General features: G+C 43.3%; 1 protein-coding gene across 2 annotated transcripts in view; it reads right to left on the bottom strand.

Moving 5' to 3' along the window:
* Positions 1-685: 685 nt before the first annotated feature.
* Positions 686-18345, bottom strand: part of LOC128754324 (B-cell lymphoma/leukemia 11A-like) — a 35816-nt gene continuing 18156 nt past the window's right edge. For both annotated transcript variants that reach the window (XM_053856854.1, XM_053856855.1), the window contains exon 4: positions 686-5885. In XM_053856854.1, the coding sequence (XP_053712829.1) occupies positions 3913-5885 (1973 nt within the window). In that variant the 3' untranslated portion in view covers positions 686-3912. The remainder of the gene's footprint in view (positions 5886-18345) is intronic.

Below are 18345 nucleotides of genomic sequence, written 5' to 3'. Positions count from 1 at the left end.
AACCAACACTGCAGACGATAAATTTCATACTGCATTTACATGCATAGTTCCACCAAACCGGTGACTCTTTGACAACTCTAACATCACAGGAATGTTGAAGCAGAGGTTTGAACTATCTTATATCTTTACAATAACAATCCGCTTCTTTCATTTGAGTAGTGTTACTGGAGACCAGTGTCGGTCTGATAAACCAGCGCTGAATTCGTGGGCATTAATGACCCTTATAGATGTCAGAGATGAAGGGAGAAGGAGCGCTCTGACTGTGAGTGTCAAGCTTGCCCTGAATGCAACTTTAATGGTTTTGAAAGAGTCACACACAAATATGGGAAACAACACTGCCTTCGAACTGAAATTAAATCGCTTTTGAGCCACTTCCTGACTTCAAGAACTCACGCTCGACGTTGGTCGGCAACACTTCTCATCCCAGTCCCTGTCAGTGAATGCATCACTGCTGCTGTGCGTTTTTTGTTTTTTTTCCATCATCATGAATACACAAGACATACATCACTCTGGCTCTCTGCTCATAGAGGCCATTCTTATGCAGGCAAACCTGGTGGCCGCTGCATTAACTCTGCGTAATATGAAACATTGCTGATAGTAAAACAAAAAAAAAAAAGGTAAAGACGACAAAAAACAGAGGATCTTGTAATATGTATGCAATACATTTTTATTTTTTCCAAGACAAAATGGCTTAGTGAAGAGAATAATGCAGACAAAAGCTGAACATAGTGTGGCATCTCCGTAACTGAAAAAAACCATGACAAAATCTGTATGTTGAGCTAGAACTCGCAGAATGGTGGTCAATGACCTTTGGTCATCAAACAGACAAATGAACTCATCAGGAGCGAGAACCATGTGCTGATTTCTTGTACAGTGACTCCGTTCTGAACAGAGTGTGCGTTGGTGTGTGTTTACGTCGTCATAATAAATAGCGTCGACCAATGCCATAGGTCAACTTCAAGTTCAGTTCAGACAAAAATGTTCTTGTTACTAGAGAACACAAGACGAAATCAGGTTGAAACATCAAGGTACCTCAATAGCATCGACAACATGTACCAAACGTTTTTCTTTTCATGAACTCGGGTCATTTTAGAATATGCCTTGCATAAGAGATGTACCACATTTAAATTATAAAGCACCACAGTTCTTTTGGCAATGAAAATAAACAGCAAAACATATTAAAAAAAAAAAAAACAACGAAAGAAAAACTCCAGCAATAACGAACAAATGCTCTTTCAGATTGACATTGGATTGATTGCATATGACAAAACTTTCTTTTAAAGTTCTCTTCAAAAATGGCTGGAATGTTGTCAGGTGGTAGATGTTTAAGGACAGTAAAAAGTTGGCTCCCAAAAAAAACCCAACAATAGCTTGTATTACTGCATATAAAATGGCAGGAAAGAAAACAAAAAAATATATAAAACCAACAATATATGTACAACCACCTGTTTTACCTCACCGTGGATTCACACCAGTGGGACTGCCTGAAAAGGCCATCACATGACCTCTCACCCTTTGGGGAACACCACGTTTCATTTTTTTTAACATACTTATTTTCAAGCATACAAATTATTCACACTGTATTATCCTGCCAAATTAGGAAAATATACGGTGGCAGCTTGTTGGGATTTTTTTCACTACAGAAAAAAAAAAGAATACATTGAAACCTTTAAGAGTACAGGCAAAACAGTTACAAAATACAGGCTTCAACATAAATACAATAAGTGCCTACACTAAGTGAACATTAATTCCAAATACCATTCTAAATACAAGAAAAAAGACCATAAGTGTATGTTGATGTTAGGAATTTACACAAGCGTGTTTTCCTATGTGTTTAACTTCTCTCTATATATTTATATTCAATAAATCTCTCCCAAAATGCAAAAGTTTTGTTCAACCTGAAGACTTGTAAATAATAAAGGCAACAAAAAAAAATAATTATAAAAGACATATTTATTACAATAATTACATAGTGATCTAGTCCTGAATGTCAGCAAGACGAGAAAAGCAATAAAAAAAAGCCTTTAAATAATAAGCTTTACTAACAATGTTGGGATGATATTTAAAATGTTTGTTGAACTCAGATTTATTGATCCATTAATTTCTATAGTATGAAGCGGTTTTGAGCTATGGCAGTTAAACTAAACAGATTTTTAGTTTTCAGGAGGAGATATGGCTGGCTTCTTTATTCTTTTTTTTTTTTTCATTTTTTCTTTACTATTTTAATTTTTTTTTTTTTTTTTTTTTACCATTTTCTATAATGTAATGCGAAAACACCACAGTTATCTGTCATCACAAGAGTTTTCCCTCGAGTGTCCAGCTGTAAACTGGGGAAATTAAACAGTGCACGTAGGTAGTTCCAGATCCCAAATCCGGTCCTTATTTTATACTCAACCAACTGTACCTCCGATTAGAGAGACAGATACAGAATCTGAGGCAGAGTGACAAGTGCTATTTTCAAAAACCACAAGGGAAAGCGATTTAAAAAAATCAGCTACTATACAATACAATAGAAGAAAAAAAAGTTGTTGTTTTTTTTACTGATATGGTATTGATGGTGTTAAAAGTAAATATCTATGTTAAATGTGGTTTAATTTTGTGGGGTTTGTTTTAAGATGAGAGAAAATAAAAAGCGCTATGAGGACACATATTTGAATTGTAGAGACACACGGTGAAGCTATTTGCTACTCACTACCCTGACCATCTACACCCACCTAAACCTACACCCAAAACAAATCTGCCTGGCTGCGATAAACCACTCTGTGGTCTTCAAATTACTGCTGGCTTCACTGGTTGGCTGACGAGAAAAATAAAAAATCTTGTGCTAGAAATAATAATAATAATAAAAAAAAAAAGACTGCAAACGTTTAATATTCACTGAAATTAATACAGCTTTGAAAAACAAAGAGCTTTCACGTTGGATAAAATGACTCCTTAGAGTAGCTTCAGAATGGTACGGACGCACCAGAAATCATAAAACACTGAACCAAACTTCTACTTGCTAAAGTAAATTTCAGGCATGTACCATACCGGGAATACCAATACACAGGCAGATAATCGATTTAGCAGGATTATTCCGTTTTTTGTTTCAGCTGGTTTCTGATGCTCTGCGGAGTTGCAACGCGACGGGGGTCGCACAGGTGCTTGATGCAAGGACCTGCGTATTCCATATGTGCACAAATATGTCCTGTAATCTTCTGCAGCTGAAACTTCAACCTAAAAGGAGGATTAACAATGGATGCAGGTAAAATATCCAAGGCACTCTGTTGTCACTTTTTACACCATAGTGTTGCTGTTGGTGAGAGAAGTATTTCACGGTGCTAGTACCTAGGATTTGATAGGCAGCCCAATTCTATTCATATAGTCATATACATATATAGATATACATCTTATCTCTATTTTGCATGGAAAAAAAAAACCCTTTCACAAAAATCGGTTTTAACGCTAACCCTGCTTGTATTGACGTCGGTGACCATGTTGGTGGCGTTTGAACACAAAACTGTACATGATATGTAAAACAGTAGAAACTGTATTCAGCATGGGTTCTCCTAACTAAACGTGGAAATTCAGTAATAAGCATCGACGGCGACACAAGTACGACCAAACCTGCCAGCCAAAGACAATTCGCCTTCTACGAAAATAAGCCAAAAACACACCAAGCATGCTGTCCAGTTACAAAAAATACAAATCGTGTAAATTATTGCACAAGAGAAAGGCTCAAAAAGTTTTGCGCTGATGCAATAGTATTGCCCCAATGATGTATCATGCATTTAGCTTTTATTCCAGGGGTAACGACAGGGTGTTCATGTTTTGTCAGACCCTGTTGTTCTCTCCTCAATCATTGTCTAGTTAGCCGGGGTCGCTTTTAAGCCAGACGAGCTAAGAGAGAACTGCCAGCACGCTGCTCGCCGCCTACTCGGTCTTAATGTCATTAGCCAGAGGGCGGTCACTGTGCCACTTCTTCATGTGTTTCTCCAGAGTGCTGTATACACTGAAAGGCATGTGGCAGATGTCACATTTGTAAACGTCTTTGCCCATTTGTCCGTGGGTCTTCATGTGGCGGGTGAGCTTGGAGCTTTGGGCACAGGCGTAGCTGCACAGCTCACACTTGTAGGGTCTCTCTCCTGTGTGGCTACGTCTGTGCACAGTCAAGTTGCTGCAGTTCTTGAAAACTTTGCCACAATATTCACAGGTGTCGCTGCGGCGGCCGTCCTTGGAGTTGGGCCGACCATTTCCGTTGCCGCCGTGGGGTGTGCTGGCCCCGCTCCCGGTACCGCTGTGTCCTGACGCTGTCCGTTCCACCTCGAGTTCCCCGGGAGGGGTGGAGTACCGCATGCTCCCGTTTTCCGACGAATGCTCAGAGGATGAGGCAAAAGGCGATTGTCTGGAGTCCCCGCCTGAAAAGTTGAGGAAGGGGTCCTTGAGTTGTCGGGAGGCAGCGTATCCCGCTAGCCACTGGGAGTAGACGTTTTCAGTGTTTGTGATGGTTGGAGTGGGTGGGTCAATGTCCTTTTCCACTTTTATTCGCTTCGACAGGGGACTAAGTGAGTTAGGGCTTATCCCTCCGCCCAATAGCTTCCGGGAAAGGCTGTCATTGGACAGCGGAGCCAGACCATTGAGTGTCGTCCCATCTTCTGCACGGTCCAACTCCATCGCCGAGTCCTCATCGCCAGGGTCCCTCAATGAGCTACGACGATGTGGACGCAGTATCTCACTGTTCTGATGGTGACGGGCCCCTTCAAGCTTCAGGCTGAAGTGATAGTCATTTTCCACTCTTTCTTCCCCAATCACATGCTTCCCTTCAACTTCTTCCTCGTCTCCCTCCTCCTCTTCCTCCTCCTCCTCCTCTTCTTCCTCCTCATCTTCTTCCTCCTCCTCCTCCTCCTCTTCATCTCCATTTTCAGATGGCAGGCCATTGTTCTCGCTCTTGAACTTGGCCACCACGGACTTGAGCGCATCAGTGGCACTGCCCACTACCTCACTGGTACCTGGCTCGGGAGAGCTGGCAGTTGAAAGGCCATCATCAGACTTGGCATTTAGAACCAGTGACTTGTTCTGAGAGTGCGTCTTCATGTGCCGTTTCAGTTTGCTGGCTTGGGTGCATGCATGGTTACACAAGTGACACTTAAATGGCTTTTCTCCTGTGTGGCTACGCCGGTGAACAATCAAGTTACTCTGAAATTTGAAGGTCTTCCCACAGAATTCACAAGACTTGGCCTTGAGTGGGGTACCCGGCTGAACCGCATTTGACACCGCGTTGGGGGTTGAGCGAGAACCTGAAGGTGACTGGGAAGAGGAAAGGGGCGGCGTCGCTGAAAATGGAGGCTTGGACCCAGGCTGGAACGGTTGAAGCAGTCTTTGCATAGGGCTGGGCCGATTCGGGGAGAGCGGAGGAGAAGCGCCGGTGGCATTTCCTGCCAGTTCGCGTAGCCGTCTGGAAAAGTCCATGCTTGGGGGCGGCTCATGTGGCAGGGAGTTTAGCCTCATCACCCGGTCAAAAGCACTGGGATGGTGAGTGGCCAGCGCCAGCTCATCAGGGCTAAGATGGTGGCGTGGTGGCGGGCTGAATAGCGGAGGGGTTTGAGGATACCGTCCCTCACGAGGAGTGGATGCAGAATCCCGGCCCGAACCAGAGCCCGGCATTCTTAGCAAGCTGTATGGACTTCCGTCAGCCAAATGGACGGCGTGGAGCGGAGGCTGGGAGGAGGCACATTCACCACCCATTCCTGGAGCAGCAGCCACGCGGGGGGTTAGAGGGCTGCCCGGCTCACTCTCCAGGTAGATCCTGAATCCATGGGTGTTCTGCGCATGCTGGAGCAGGAACCAGGCACTGGTGAAGGGCTGCTTGCAGGTGGTGCAGGTGTAACTGCTGGGCTCATCTTTATCTGAAGAGACACAGAGACAAGAAAAAAAAAAAACGTTACCTCACGTGCAATAGCCTCACACATAGATGACTGATAACGTTTGACATTCAAACATACATATTTTCTAAAATAGATATTAGCATGTAGACACAACGGAAGGTGGTTGTTATCCTCCAGCTTTATAGCACTGTGGTTAGGGAAAGTTCTGACGGAACTGTCAACATGGAGCTCACATTGATGATCACTTTGTAATAAAAGTCATTTACTGCAGGGAATGCTTCCATTCTTTTTTTGTTTAAGAATGCAATATTGCTTTGTGTGAAACAGAATTTAAAGTGACAGTCCAAATTTACCCTGTCAAAGAGATTTTATTTTACCTTGCCTACAGATTTTCGCAGGCTGAAGCAGGTTCCTGTGCATATTAACACATGGCACAAATGAGACTGACACTTTCATAAAACAACAAATGTCACTATTTGGCAGCGGCAAAAAAGAAAAAAAGGGAAATTGTATGTTTGTATTAGTGGGAGGGGGGGAGGTTTTATTAAAATGCATTTTTATGCATTACTTTTATGTTTCTGATATTTCACGGTGTATGGATTTATTTAAATCCTCTCAGGTGAATGGGAAATGAGAAAAAGGGGACAGCAGAAGCTGGAGATATGCAAAATAAGAAGCATCCGCCACTTGCAAATGTTCTCCGTCTTTCATCTTCAGGCTTTCTTATCCTTTCTTCTCTTTTTTTTTGCCACAGAAGGGCATTTCTCAGAAGTCATTTGAAGACAGTAAATTCAAAGCCCTGGATATACTACGACTCAGAGCAAGCATGAGGCTGAAAATTGTCCAGGTGTTTTTGTGAGCTGGTAGACGGATGGAATTGTAGCGACAAGACAAAGGAGTGAAAAAAAAAGAGTATTTCATTGTAGGAAATTAAAGTTTTTGCATCTTTCTCGGACCTGGCGTCCACATCTCTCTCGCGAAAAGCTCTCAATCTCATTAAAGAAGCAGACCGCGGCATATAATATGCTCACAATCAAACCTCAAGGCAACCTGTCTTTCTGCTCACTGGAAAGAGTTAGAGGGGGGCACGCTGGTAAATTATGGATCATTACAATCTGCAAAAATTACAGTTAATTGCTGCCACCTGCGAGGGGCTTTCACCCACTATGGAATTTTTCCATCATAAAAAAGCCATTTGCGCATACATGCTTGTTCTGCGGCGCTTGCAAGCACAAATAAAATCTACCCGCCGTGGTGGCTTAAGCTCCCTGAATATTTTCTGAAGTGTGTTTTTATTATTTTCATAAAGACGCGCTATAATGCAATAGCGTACTCTCTCTCTCCAGTTAGCGTGGCTTTGAACCGCGACGCACACACACACACACACACTTCCACTGCTGTCCTTTAATGTGCGAATTTGCAAGGAAGAAATGCATTCTTGTGTCTGTTATTGTGGAGGATGACAGATGGATGTGGGGGGTGGTCTCCTCTAAGACCACGACTGTCAGGGAAGGAAGAGCACTGAGGCATCATGGGAGGGAATGAAGAAAGGAGGGAAAAGAGAAAGGAGCAGGCAAGTGTGGCGTGAAGGAGACATTCCTAATGACAACCCACCACATCTCTGAAGGACACAACACACCGCACCACACTTTACAGCTCTATTATTCATTCTTTATGCACAAATGTGTTTTAGTGGAATGGAATAGCAACTCAAACTGCAAAAAAAACATGCAATGACTGTAGTTGAGACACGTCCAGAGGCAACTATATATATTTTTATCACTACTATGGAATCTGCATACTTGAAACATTTTTTTTTTTATAGCCTTTACCCTTTTAGGGCTTGAATTTTCAAGATGATAACTGTGGCCAATAAGGTTTAAAGCTTCCACAAATTCTTTCGCTCATCATCTGAGTCATGATGTTGCTGCCCAGCGTTGTTGGAAAGTTAAAACATCCCTGCAATAATGATGATGCTGTCATCCGTTTCATCCATGGGGGATATTAAATAACTGCCGGGTCATAATGACGAATATCATAAGCCGTTATGAATGAGCGCACCTTTACTCATTTCGTTTCATTCTTTTCAGGCTATGTCTGGGCTGAGCTCCAGGTCCCTTTGAAATAGGATCAGCAGAAAACAGAAACCACGCTGACACCCTCTTCCGCCAGATCATGGCAGAGGTTTCAAATCAAAGATGACTTATAGGAATAATGGTGAGAAAGAGAGCACAGCAGGGATTGCAGGAGGAGAGAAAAAGAAATGAATAAAAAACAATGCTCATCATTCAACATGCTATAGAATTATACAGTTTTTCACTGAGCAAGTCGAACTTGAAAAAGCAAAAGCAATGTAGGAAGTACTATAACTGATCTTCAGTAGTGATGTCATGAAAACTAAAGAATAACTGTGATTTATTTTAAAAAATACAAACACTTCAGGATGAAAGCATGACCCCGCCTTGCATTCAAAGCCAACACAACTCAAACTTTCAAGGAACCTACACAAAAGTTGAGTAGATTTGTTGACCTCTGCCTGGTGTTTTGTCCTTCACCAACCCCGAATAGTTTGCCTTGGCCGTTCTGGTGTGCCCATGCAGCTCTCTCTGATATTGGTCATTTAGCTAATGGAAGACCCAGCTAACAGGATTAGCTTGCAGGTCTTCCAAAAGGCGACGGCGGCTGAGGAGGAAGGCATGAAAACAAGAGACAATGGGGACACAGCCTGTCACAGCCCTTCTCCAAAGTTATCAGTCGCCCAGTCGCCGAGGCACTCGCACACCTGTAAAGTGATTATGCTAATAGGAGGTCTTTGCCAATATTCAAAAGTGTTTATGGGTGTTGAAGTGAGTGCCTTGGGAAGACCGAGGGTTGTCAATACAGTACCTCTTAAAAGTGCCTGAGCCGTAACCGCTGTTAATGTGATTACCACTCTGTTTATGTCATTAGGGTATTCACAGTCAGGGATGGGACAGGGGTGAAGGGTGAACCAGGACGAGGGGGATTGCAGATGGGCTTGGGGGATGCTGCCATTAGAACCCATCTTCTCACTCCACTTTCTTCATTGTGACTTTCATCTGACTTTGCAGCTAACCTGAACATTTAGCAAGGAAAGAGAGGCTAGGAAAGATTGAACAATATTGTCACAATAACAGACAGAACCATCAATAGACACTGCAAGATGGCATTAACAAGAGAAACACAACATGGAAAGAAGGAAGAAGCCAAATATGTCAGCCAAAAAAAAGGCTTGACTGACCAAAGCCAGACACAGGAAACACGGGTGCTACATACAACAGCTCTCTGTGTGGTGGTTTAGTGTTTGTGTCTGACAGTTGCAATATAGAGAAAGGCCGATCAAGAAAACACCACTAAGAGTCACATTCACTGCCTCCGTCAATAACATGCTCTGTAATGGGCATCATGTGGTTGTCGGTTCAACTTTATTACCATGGATAATTCTAGCCTCAGTAGTTTTGTTGCTACTTAATCAATTAAGCATTAATGCTATCGAGATCATATGGTTTTCAACTGTCAAATAAGCTGCACTTTTCTGAAGGTCTTCAGCTTCTATCCCATGCACAGTGATGGAGATCCAGCTTATGGGTTGCAGGTGCTGTCATCCACCTCGCACTCTGGCACTAGGGTAAAACCGCCAGCGAAACGTGATGTAACAGAGCAGAAATTAGCATATCGCGACACTAATACTGTTTCCTTTGATGTTTTAGCTGCTGAACTGAGTATGAACTGGCCGTCTACCCACACACTCATCCTTACACATCGACCCATTCATTCCAACTCCAAGCTCAGCTGGACATATTGGTGCTAGGGTCCAGCAGACCTCATAATCGGCTCTGATGCAGATCATTATTTGCTCTCTGCTTCTCAGTGACAGTGGGAGTCTGGTTGCTCTTCTCATTCAGGCTTTAATGGTACGGTGAAAAGACCTCTGGGTTTCGACGCTAAACCAGTCTAATTAAACGGACTACGGTTTATGCTGCATCCGCAGAGATTATTTATTGAGTTGGGATGCACTTCACAGGATCAAACTGCCGTCAACAAACGCTCCCAGGAGAGGACATTCAACAAAAGAGTGAAAGAAACCAGTTATTGCCAGTTAGGTATATGAGTCAATTAGTATACATCCCTCCACCCCTATTTATATATAGAATATTGGCTTTGTAGCAATGTGGGCGAGGCCTTCTCTTACAAGCATCCTCGGTGTAGAAAGTATCACAACAAGTTCGGCACAAGACACAAGGCCAGCGGCCTGATCTCCGTTATCTGCAGAGCTCAGCTTATGACAGACCAGCGTCCTCGCAGAAAGGATGGAGGGGACCAGGGAGGTCGGAAAGCTGCACATTTCTGCATAAATCTCCAGATAGATAGCATCAGGAGGAGAAATAGGCGGGGGGGGGGCAAGCAAGCAGCGGAAGATGATAAGGCCCTGAGGGCAGGGCATTCGACACTGTCAAAACTGTTTCGTCCCTGGCTATTGGATGAGTGGAGAGCGTTATGAGCCTGCATACCATTTTCCAGTATGCGATTCAGCTTCACTGGAGCGTATAGGGGTCTGGATCTGACCTCTCTGTTTTACCTCTCTTCAGACTCAAACGACACACAGGGAGATCGACAGCAGAAACATCAGGAGGGAAAAAATATTCGGCACGTAAAGAGGACAGAGGACCCTATAGGACGGCATAAAATAAAGCGCTGGAATGACGATGACAGGGCTGTGACAGAAGTGACATTTAAAGTAGTGAGGGTACAAGTCTGCTCATTATCATGTTAGCAGCAGTCAATTGTAATGATAGAACATCGATCATTTCACAAAGCTGGTGTGTTGACATTTGATCAGTTGGCATTTTTCCATTTCCCCACTATACTTTCATTTTAGACCTTCCCCATTTAATTTACATGTACATTTTTGGGTGTTCACATGATTTCGTATACCTTGTGTATCTCTATGTTATAGTTTTCCTTCAGTGGTATGAAATAGGTTGAATTGAGCTCAAAACCAAATCCTAAAAAAGAAAGTGTTCGGACTGCACCTCATGTGGTCTAGGCTTCCACTGAAGTTAATTTTCCTAAACTCATGTGTCAAGCACAAGGCCCCAGGGTCTTAATTCGGCCCATCAAAGCACATTATGTGGCTGACAAAAATATTCAGGACTGATTTCAAGTTCTAAATGTCAAAAATATGTCAGGGAACTCTTCAAAAATATGAAAAACAAGTTGGTAAAGCGGATGTATGCTTGTGCTTGAAGGAGCAAAACCAGAGTGTGTTATGAGGTGGCGACGGTGGCGATGTAGTCTGACACCAACCACAGAGATGCCTTATGGTATGACACTTTGTTGTCTCTTATTTCCTGTTGAAGAAGTTGCAAGTTATAGACTCTTGGGTGGGTTGACACTCACACACTGTTCCAATATATTCGGATTTGAAAGTCCTATTTATGGTGACCTGTAGAGGTTTGCATAACTCATTGTGAGTGAAGGAACAAATTTTGTATCATGAGATTCTATGGTTCTAAATATTACATTTCAATTGCTTACAGGTGCATTTTCATCTTTTAACTCCTTTGTCTTTTTCTGACCACGTTGTGCTAACACAGACAGATAAAGCTGAATGACTTGTCTACTGAGATCCCCCTTTTAGGGGTGCATGTTTCTCAGCCAAGAAATCTACATGGCAGTTAGACAGGAAGCTGACTAATATGCAAAGTAAGAGAAAGGTTAAAAGTGGGTCCTTCAGATTGAAGGTCGACATGCTCAGACCTGCAGTTTTCATGTCTTTGAGCAGACGTTCAGACAAACCCTCCAGTACAGAGAGAGCGAATACGTCCACTGAGCTCCACTCACTCTCCATCACCCTCGTGCAGCTTTAGTAACCGCTCCTTCTATCACACTATTTCCTTTCTACGCTCTGTTGACAGCTCTGAAAGAGGTTAAAGTGAGTCTGGAAATCCATCCATCAGGCTGAAGTGAAGGGGAACATTCTGTCTATATTTGCCAGAAGGTTTCCAGCCGCAATAATTGATGCTTTTATATCATATGATGAATTAGATCAGCGAAAGTGTCACGTTTTTCCGCCCCGCTCCGTCTTTCTTTGATCGGAGGTGCGAGGAAGCACAGCCAAGACTCGTGCTGACCTTGCCGACATGCTTAAAGCAAGCTCTCAACCATAGGTCATCATTCACATATTGGTAAACAAGGGTTCTTTTCCAACATGTTTTACCACCGCAGGGTGAACAGACCAGGCCATGTGAGCTCAGGCCAACCATAGCAGCTCGTTATGCAGATGAGCCTTCGGGCATTATTGAGGGACATGGCACTTAAAAACAAGAGGGCCACTGTGTGCGAGTGTCCCGTGGCCCAGAGCTGTGCAGGCGATGGCTTTAACACGGGTCCCATCTGCTGTGTGTGACTGTACACACGGTGGTCGAGTGGTTAAGGAAGCATCAGTAGCCGCATCTTTCCATCGAGTATAGTTCAAGGTCACTTGTTCCGAATCAATTTCTATGGAGATAAAAACATTGGAAGTCACGGGAGATTTGCTCGCCCTCTTGCTGACCACAAGTATGAAATATTCTTTTGTGGATAATCATTTTAATGTTAACTATCGCCTGTGTCATCTCTGCTTAAGCACATGACATTTAATGAAAATGAATGGAAATGTTTTAGACACCAATCATCTACAAGTCCAAATCTTTTTTTTTCATTATTATTAATTCATGTATGAAGCGGGCCACTACTCAAATCATCCTCTTTCCAAACCCTTATTAATATTGCAACCTGGCCTCCTGTTCAGTTCTTCATTCCCAGGCACTTTTAATGGTTAAAGACAGTAGTTGGTTTTTGCGCAGACTATCCAAACAGGTGGTGTCCAAGACTTGGTCCTGATACTTGAAGCCAAAGTAGCAAAATCTATCTGTGTCCTTTCTTCATTGATTTTCTGTCAACTTCTTGTCCCTGTTAGCCAATGTTGCGTCACTTCAGCGAATCCTAGTTTCATCAGCCAAAGAGCAGGGAACACTTGGGGCTGCCGGCCAGTCCATCACAGGGCACACACAGAGAGAGGAAACCACACACACACACATACACATTCACGTCTCCTGAGAACAGCAGCAAAGTTATTCTGAGCAGGCTTTTGAACCACAGACCTCTAGCTTCAAGCCCACGGCCCTAACAGCTACGTAACAGTGTAGCCCCTCAGTCCAGTCTCAATAAGTGTTAATTTAACGCATGATATGAATTAATAACGGGACCATCGGCTCTGCCGCGAACAGAACATGGTGTCGCTATTAGCTCTGAGGGCTAGCTGCGTTGACTACAAGTGTGGCAAATTGGAAATATATTCCAGCAATTAAGGTAATAAAAGACTATTACCGGTTTGGAAAGGCACTTACGACACGTTGAACTTTCGTGAAACACAGAAAACGTAAGCCATACCGGTGAAAAGACGCACGGCGGGACAAATGAAACAACGTTTTAAAGAGACGAATGCTCCATATTCCAGGCCATGGCGGGCCACGCTTCAGATTTCTTCATCTCAGAGACACGCCGTACCAAATTCCTGCCTACTAATTGAAGACATGTGGAAAGATCCCTGCTTATGCATGTGAGGCGAATAAAGTTGTGAAACACCAGTGCGACCCAGCAACGCCCTATTGATCTGTGCTTTAATGGCATTTATACTGTATTTTAACTGCCTTTATACGATCCGCTTTGTGGCACTGCACGTCTCTGTAAAAGTCATTGGTAATGTCCAACACAGCGATCCATGTCTCATCGGTTCGACTCCTCGCACAGACTCTTGTTAAATATCAAGCCGGACTTCTTTTCCCTGGAGGTGGATCTGTAGCATGCATAGGTCTGAGCATGATATTAATTAAGGTACCCAACCTGTAGATTCCTTTGTGCCCAGCTGTAGAGCATAAATCAGGCTTTTAACGAGGCTCTGGCCCTAAGATCTCAAACGGTGCTGTAATACTACCTGTACAGCCCTGCCAAAAATCTGTCTGGGTCTAGGGCTCCTATAGATCAGCCTGTTTATAAGGAGGGCTACAGCAACTCCGCCTGAGGAGGAGTGCGGAGAGCAGTGGCAAAGGAGGGGTGGGGGGGCAGAACTATTTCTATTGGGTCATTGGGTTTAAGCAAACGTGTGTGAAACTGCAGGTATGGACCTATTGTCTTCATGCGGTCCGTCGTATAGGTGCTGCTTTAGTGCGTGAAAGTTGCCTTGTGTTGTTGTGTCCGACGGCCAAGTGTGACACAGCAAGCATCAGTTTCATACATTTAATCTTTTTAAATTACAACACAACCAACTGTGCAGGAGGCAAACTCCAGCAAGACGCTGTCAGGTGAGGGCAAACGTACATACACATATTGGAATGTTTTCAGGCGTCCAGCAGGTGAGGACGAGAAAAATACATCTATCACTGATTCATTCCTGACAATGTTCAGTTTAGAGAAAAGTGTAAAATCACTTTGCAAACAAGGAGTCACCGCTGAAATCTCAAGACCTGAGAAAGAGTTCATGGTCAGGGTATGTGGAGAAAGCTTGTGTTGCTCTAAAGGCAGCAGGATTTATTTGCAGACAGCTGCAGGACAGGACACATGCATGTTCAGACTGACTGGCTGGCCGCTTGGCGCTGGAGCTGACTTTTTGATGGTCCACCTAGACGCTGTTTGGGCCATGATATCTGGCATTCTGGGACAGGCAGCGACAAGACAACCCTCCACCTCTTCTGGCAAAATAACGGAGCACATCAAAAAAGCTGATGTATATAACTATTTCACCCACTTTTCTGCAATTAAACTCTGAAAGTGTGATGATTCAGATTAAGGGAGGACTGACACCAGATTTATGTGCCATTGCTTCTCTCAAAAGGTAAAAAAAAATTCAATCAAGAAAGGAAATACAGTTAATCTGAACTGACTTCTGATAATCTGGCATTTTCACACTCCAAATTACCTGTCATTCATGTTTAGTTTATCTTCAAATTGGTATATATTTTTCGCCGCTCTGACAGCTATGAGACTCCACTCCCAGCCTATGTGAACTCAGGTTCTCAAGATTCACCCTGTCATTATGAGGAGAGATGACAACCCCTGACTGACAGTAGGATCAGCGGGGCATCCGCTCTGGTGGACTGCTCCGGTTCCATTCCGAGAAAACTTTTGAGGTTTGTGCAGGGTCAAATAGTATAGATCCTATATATTCATTCCATGCATTCTCAGCTGATACGGCAGCGGTCTGAGAGATAATCTGTTCAAGCAAACCTAAAAGGGTATAAACGGATGACAAATGTGAGCAAGACAGAGGCTGTTTGTAACTCGACGTCTCGTGCCTTGACTTATATATACACATCCTTTTGAGTTTAAAAACATTAAATCAACTTGGTGATATGAAGACTAGATGGTGACATGCTGAAATGTGTGTTATGAATGAAGCGATAAACAAACACTAAGCCGTTATTGTGTTATGTGTGTTTGCTGTGTAAAGTGTGTATCCATTTTTCCATTCTTTTATATGGGGCTACTGACCCCCATCTGGAGAGAGATGGGCATTTAACCTCTCAGTGTGAAAAAAAGAAGAGACATTAATCAAAACAGTGCGGAAGAAACTCTACTTTAGATCACATTAGCTGCATCTGCTCCCTTTGTGTGGTTTTACAGCCTTTTTCAAGAAAAAAAAAAAGCTTTTCATTTAATCTGCCGCTGAAACTCCTGGGTCTGACAGCCTCTCACAGCTGGACTAGAAACACCATGCTCTGCGATAGCCGAAGCAAAATAATGCCGGGCCACATCACTCTCTAGCAACACACGGACGGACATGGTTTTGTGCCATGAGTGCATGGGAAAATGACCTTCCTCTCCCGGTCCAAGGGCAGGTCGACATGGTGGGTTTGCCCCTCATCCTTTCTTTTCCCCTTCTCTTAAAATCTCCACCTTCTGCTCCACTTACTTCGCCACTATGAATATGAGTCTCAACTCTGGCCTGAAATAACGTAATTTATTTGTGTATGTAAGAGCTATAAAAGTATATCGTAGTATATTAAACAAGTGTACCAAAAACAAGCACAAAATCATGACCCAAGAGGGTCACAGTGTTCAGGCGCTATGATAAGGTGGAGAGGAATTTGATAAGCGATAAGAAGGCAGATGTATGAGATGTTTACGCTTCAAGGAGAAAAACCTGAGTGACTCTTGTCCACGGAGCGATGCCTGGTGCTAAAATTAGCCACCAATAATTTTTTTGTTGAAGGAGTGGCCGTTTACGCTGTTCAATAAAGAGACATTTTGTTCAGCCCCTTGAACTGTGTTTAAAGTTTTGGCCCCTTGGGTGATTGAGTTTGACACCACTGCTGTGGAGGCTATTTCTAGATGCTACAACGTGAGGTGCCTATAGATGAGTTAAAGTGAGCCCAATAGGTAGATTCTGAATAAACAAACTCTCACCGAAGCCTTTTGTCTCCCATGGCTTTGATAGCTACTTGATGATGGCCAGCTACATGACTCGCCATAGGTTTGTGCTAGCGCTTCATTGGACTGTTAAAGAATACTTTTAAACACAATATCACAGTCAAAAGAACACAAAAGAAGCGTCTTCATTGTCGGACACCAGTCAAAGCAAGGCTAACTCGATTAGCAATGACTGTGTGTTTTGTTTCTGATGCTAGCATGAAAACCTCTATATACAATAAAACTACTGTCCACTAAATATTTGGTTCTAATCAGAAACAGACAAAGCACAGGGAGATTTTTACAGTCGATGGCAGAGCAGAAGAAAAGGCATGGAAGACTGAGTGGCCTTCCTTTCACAGAGAAACTTTGCTATGCATAATTCCGTCCAGATACAGATAAGTATGAGTCATGTGATGACATCGGGAGAGGGGTTAAAAAAAAGAGGCACCTCTGTCCACGGAGCAGCAAGGATGATCCAGAGCAGACACAGAGCGATGCGGTTAGAACATCCCTTCTGGGGCACATCTCTTATCCTTTCACTTTTTAAATTAGCAGAAGCACGGATAATAAAAGTAAGCCAGTGGCTTAATATTCCAGTGGAGCTGGTTTAACTTGAACCATTCAGAATAATGGACTTTTATTCGTCTGCGCAGAAACGGACACTTTTCGGGAAGTTTAGGGCCTGAAGGTAAGTCAGCAGATAACAGGTAATAGGAGTAGCAACCCCGAGAGTCGTCGATTAACAGCTCCACTCATGTGTAGTCACTATCTCTCCGTGCATTTCTCTCATGATATGAGCGTTGGTAAGACCCCACATCATTGAAATATTCTATCTAGCAACTCATTTTGTTTCTCATTAGAATTTATAGGCACTAAACCTGAGGGACAGAGACCCAGCTTTGTCAATCCATTCTATCCATGGCTGTCCTAAACATAGCATTTGCATAATGTGTGTCACAGCCTGGTGTCAAACTCAAGGTCCAGGGGCCAATCCAGCCCAGCAAGTAAGCTTTTTCAATAAATGTAGCTTGTTTAAATTCAATAGCAAAACACAACATTGTTTCAGTCGCATGTTGACATGTTGTCAACCATGAAAGACTAGCGTCTAAGCTTTGCTATTGGTATGTATTTTTGTCTCTTGTCTTTTGTATTATGAGGTGGAGTCTATTATGGTGTAGTAAAATTTTACATGTTTGATGTTAAAATTTGCTTTTAAGTATTAAAACGGACACTGATATAAATCTGTTGAGACTCATATTTCCTGTCAAAGGAGCGTCCATTTTAGACTGTTCAGGATATTTTGTTCAGTTCAGGATTCAGATTGTGTACCATGACTGAGTTGGACATCCCTTCACTCTTAAACATGATACAGTACTTCATGATCGCTAGATGTGGATGTGTTTTCCCCCATCAAAGCACATCCTGCAGCCAAAAAGTCAACTCATCCAAGGAAAAAAGGGGATGAAATGAACATGTAACTGACAGTCAAGAAAGGGGAGTCTGGAATGGACGGGTGTGGGCAAATTAACCTTTTTAATTGAGGAGTGGAAGCCCTCTTTGGACCCTTTGGTCGAACCCAGAGCGCTGACGGATGATGAGAGGGAAATGGCAGGCCCATTACAGGCAATCTGGCTCAGCAACTTGGCAGAGCACACCAGCACCAGAGCCTGGGGAGAACAGGGCACGTCCAGCATGGAAAGCGCTTCCTGCCAGACTGTTCTCTGGCAGTTCCCCCACAATAAACGTATAAATCCAGAATGTTATCGTTGCTCTTTGAACTGCGGGTTAAAAGCTTGTAGTCTAGCTTCTTGTCTGATGGTGAAGAAGGAGGAGGGGTTTGTGTTAATGAAAGACAGAGAACCGGTCCAACAGGTATGAAAATATACAGGGTTAGGGACGCAGGTTCACGCTGAGAAGCCCAGACACTGGTTCATCTGAAGGGTCATCATTACGAAATACCACTGACATTGCTCTTATAATACCCTCTGGGGTGTGAAATGTTAGGAAGATG

This window comes from Synchiropus splendidus, chromosome 2, assembly GCF_027744825.2.
Source record: "Synchiropus splendidus isolate RoL2022-P1 chromosome 2, RoL_Sspl_1.0, whole genome shotgun sequence".
NCBI classification, from domain to species: domain Eukaryota; kingdom Metazoa; phylum Chordata; class Actinopteri; order Syngnathiformes; family Callionymidae; genus Synchiropus; species Synchiropus splendidus.
Note: the sequence above shows the minus strand (reverse complement) of the source record. Positions and strands in the feature narration are given on the sequence as shown.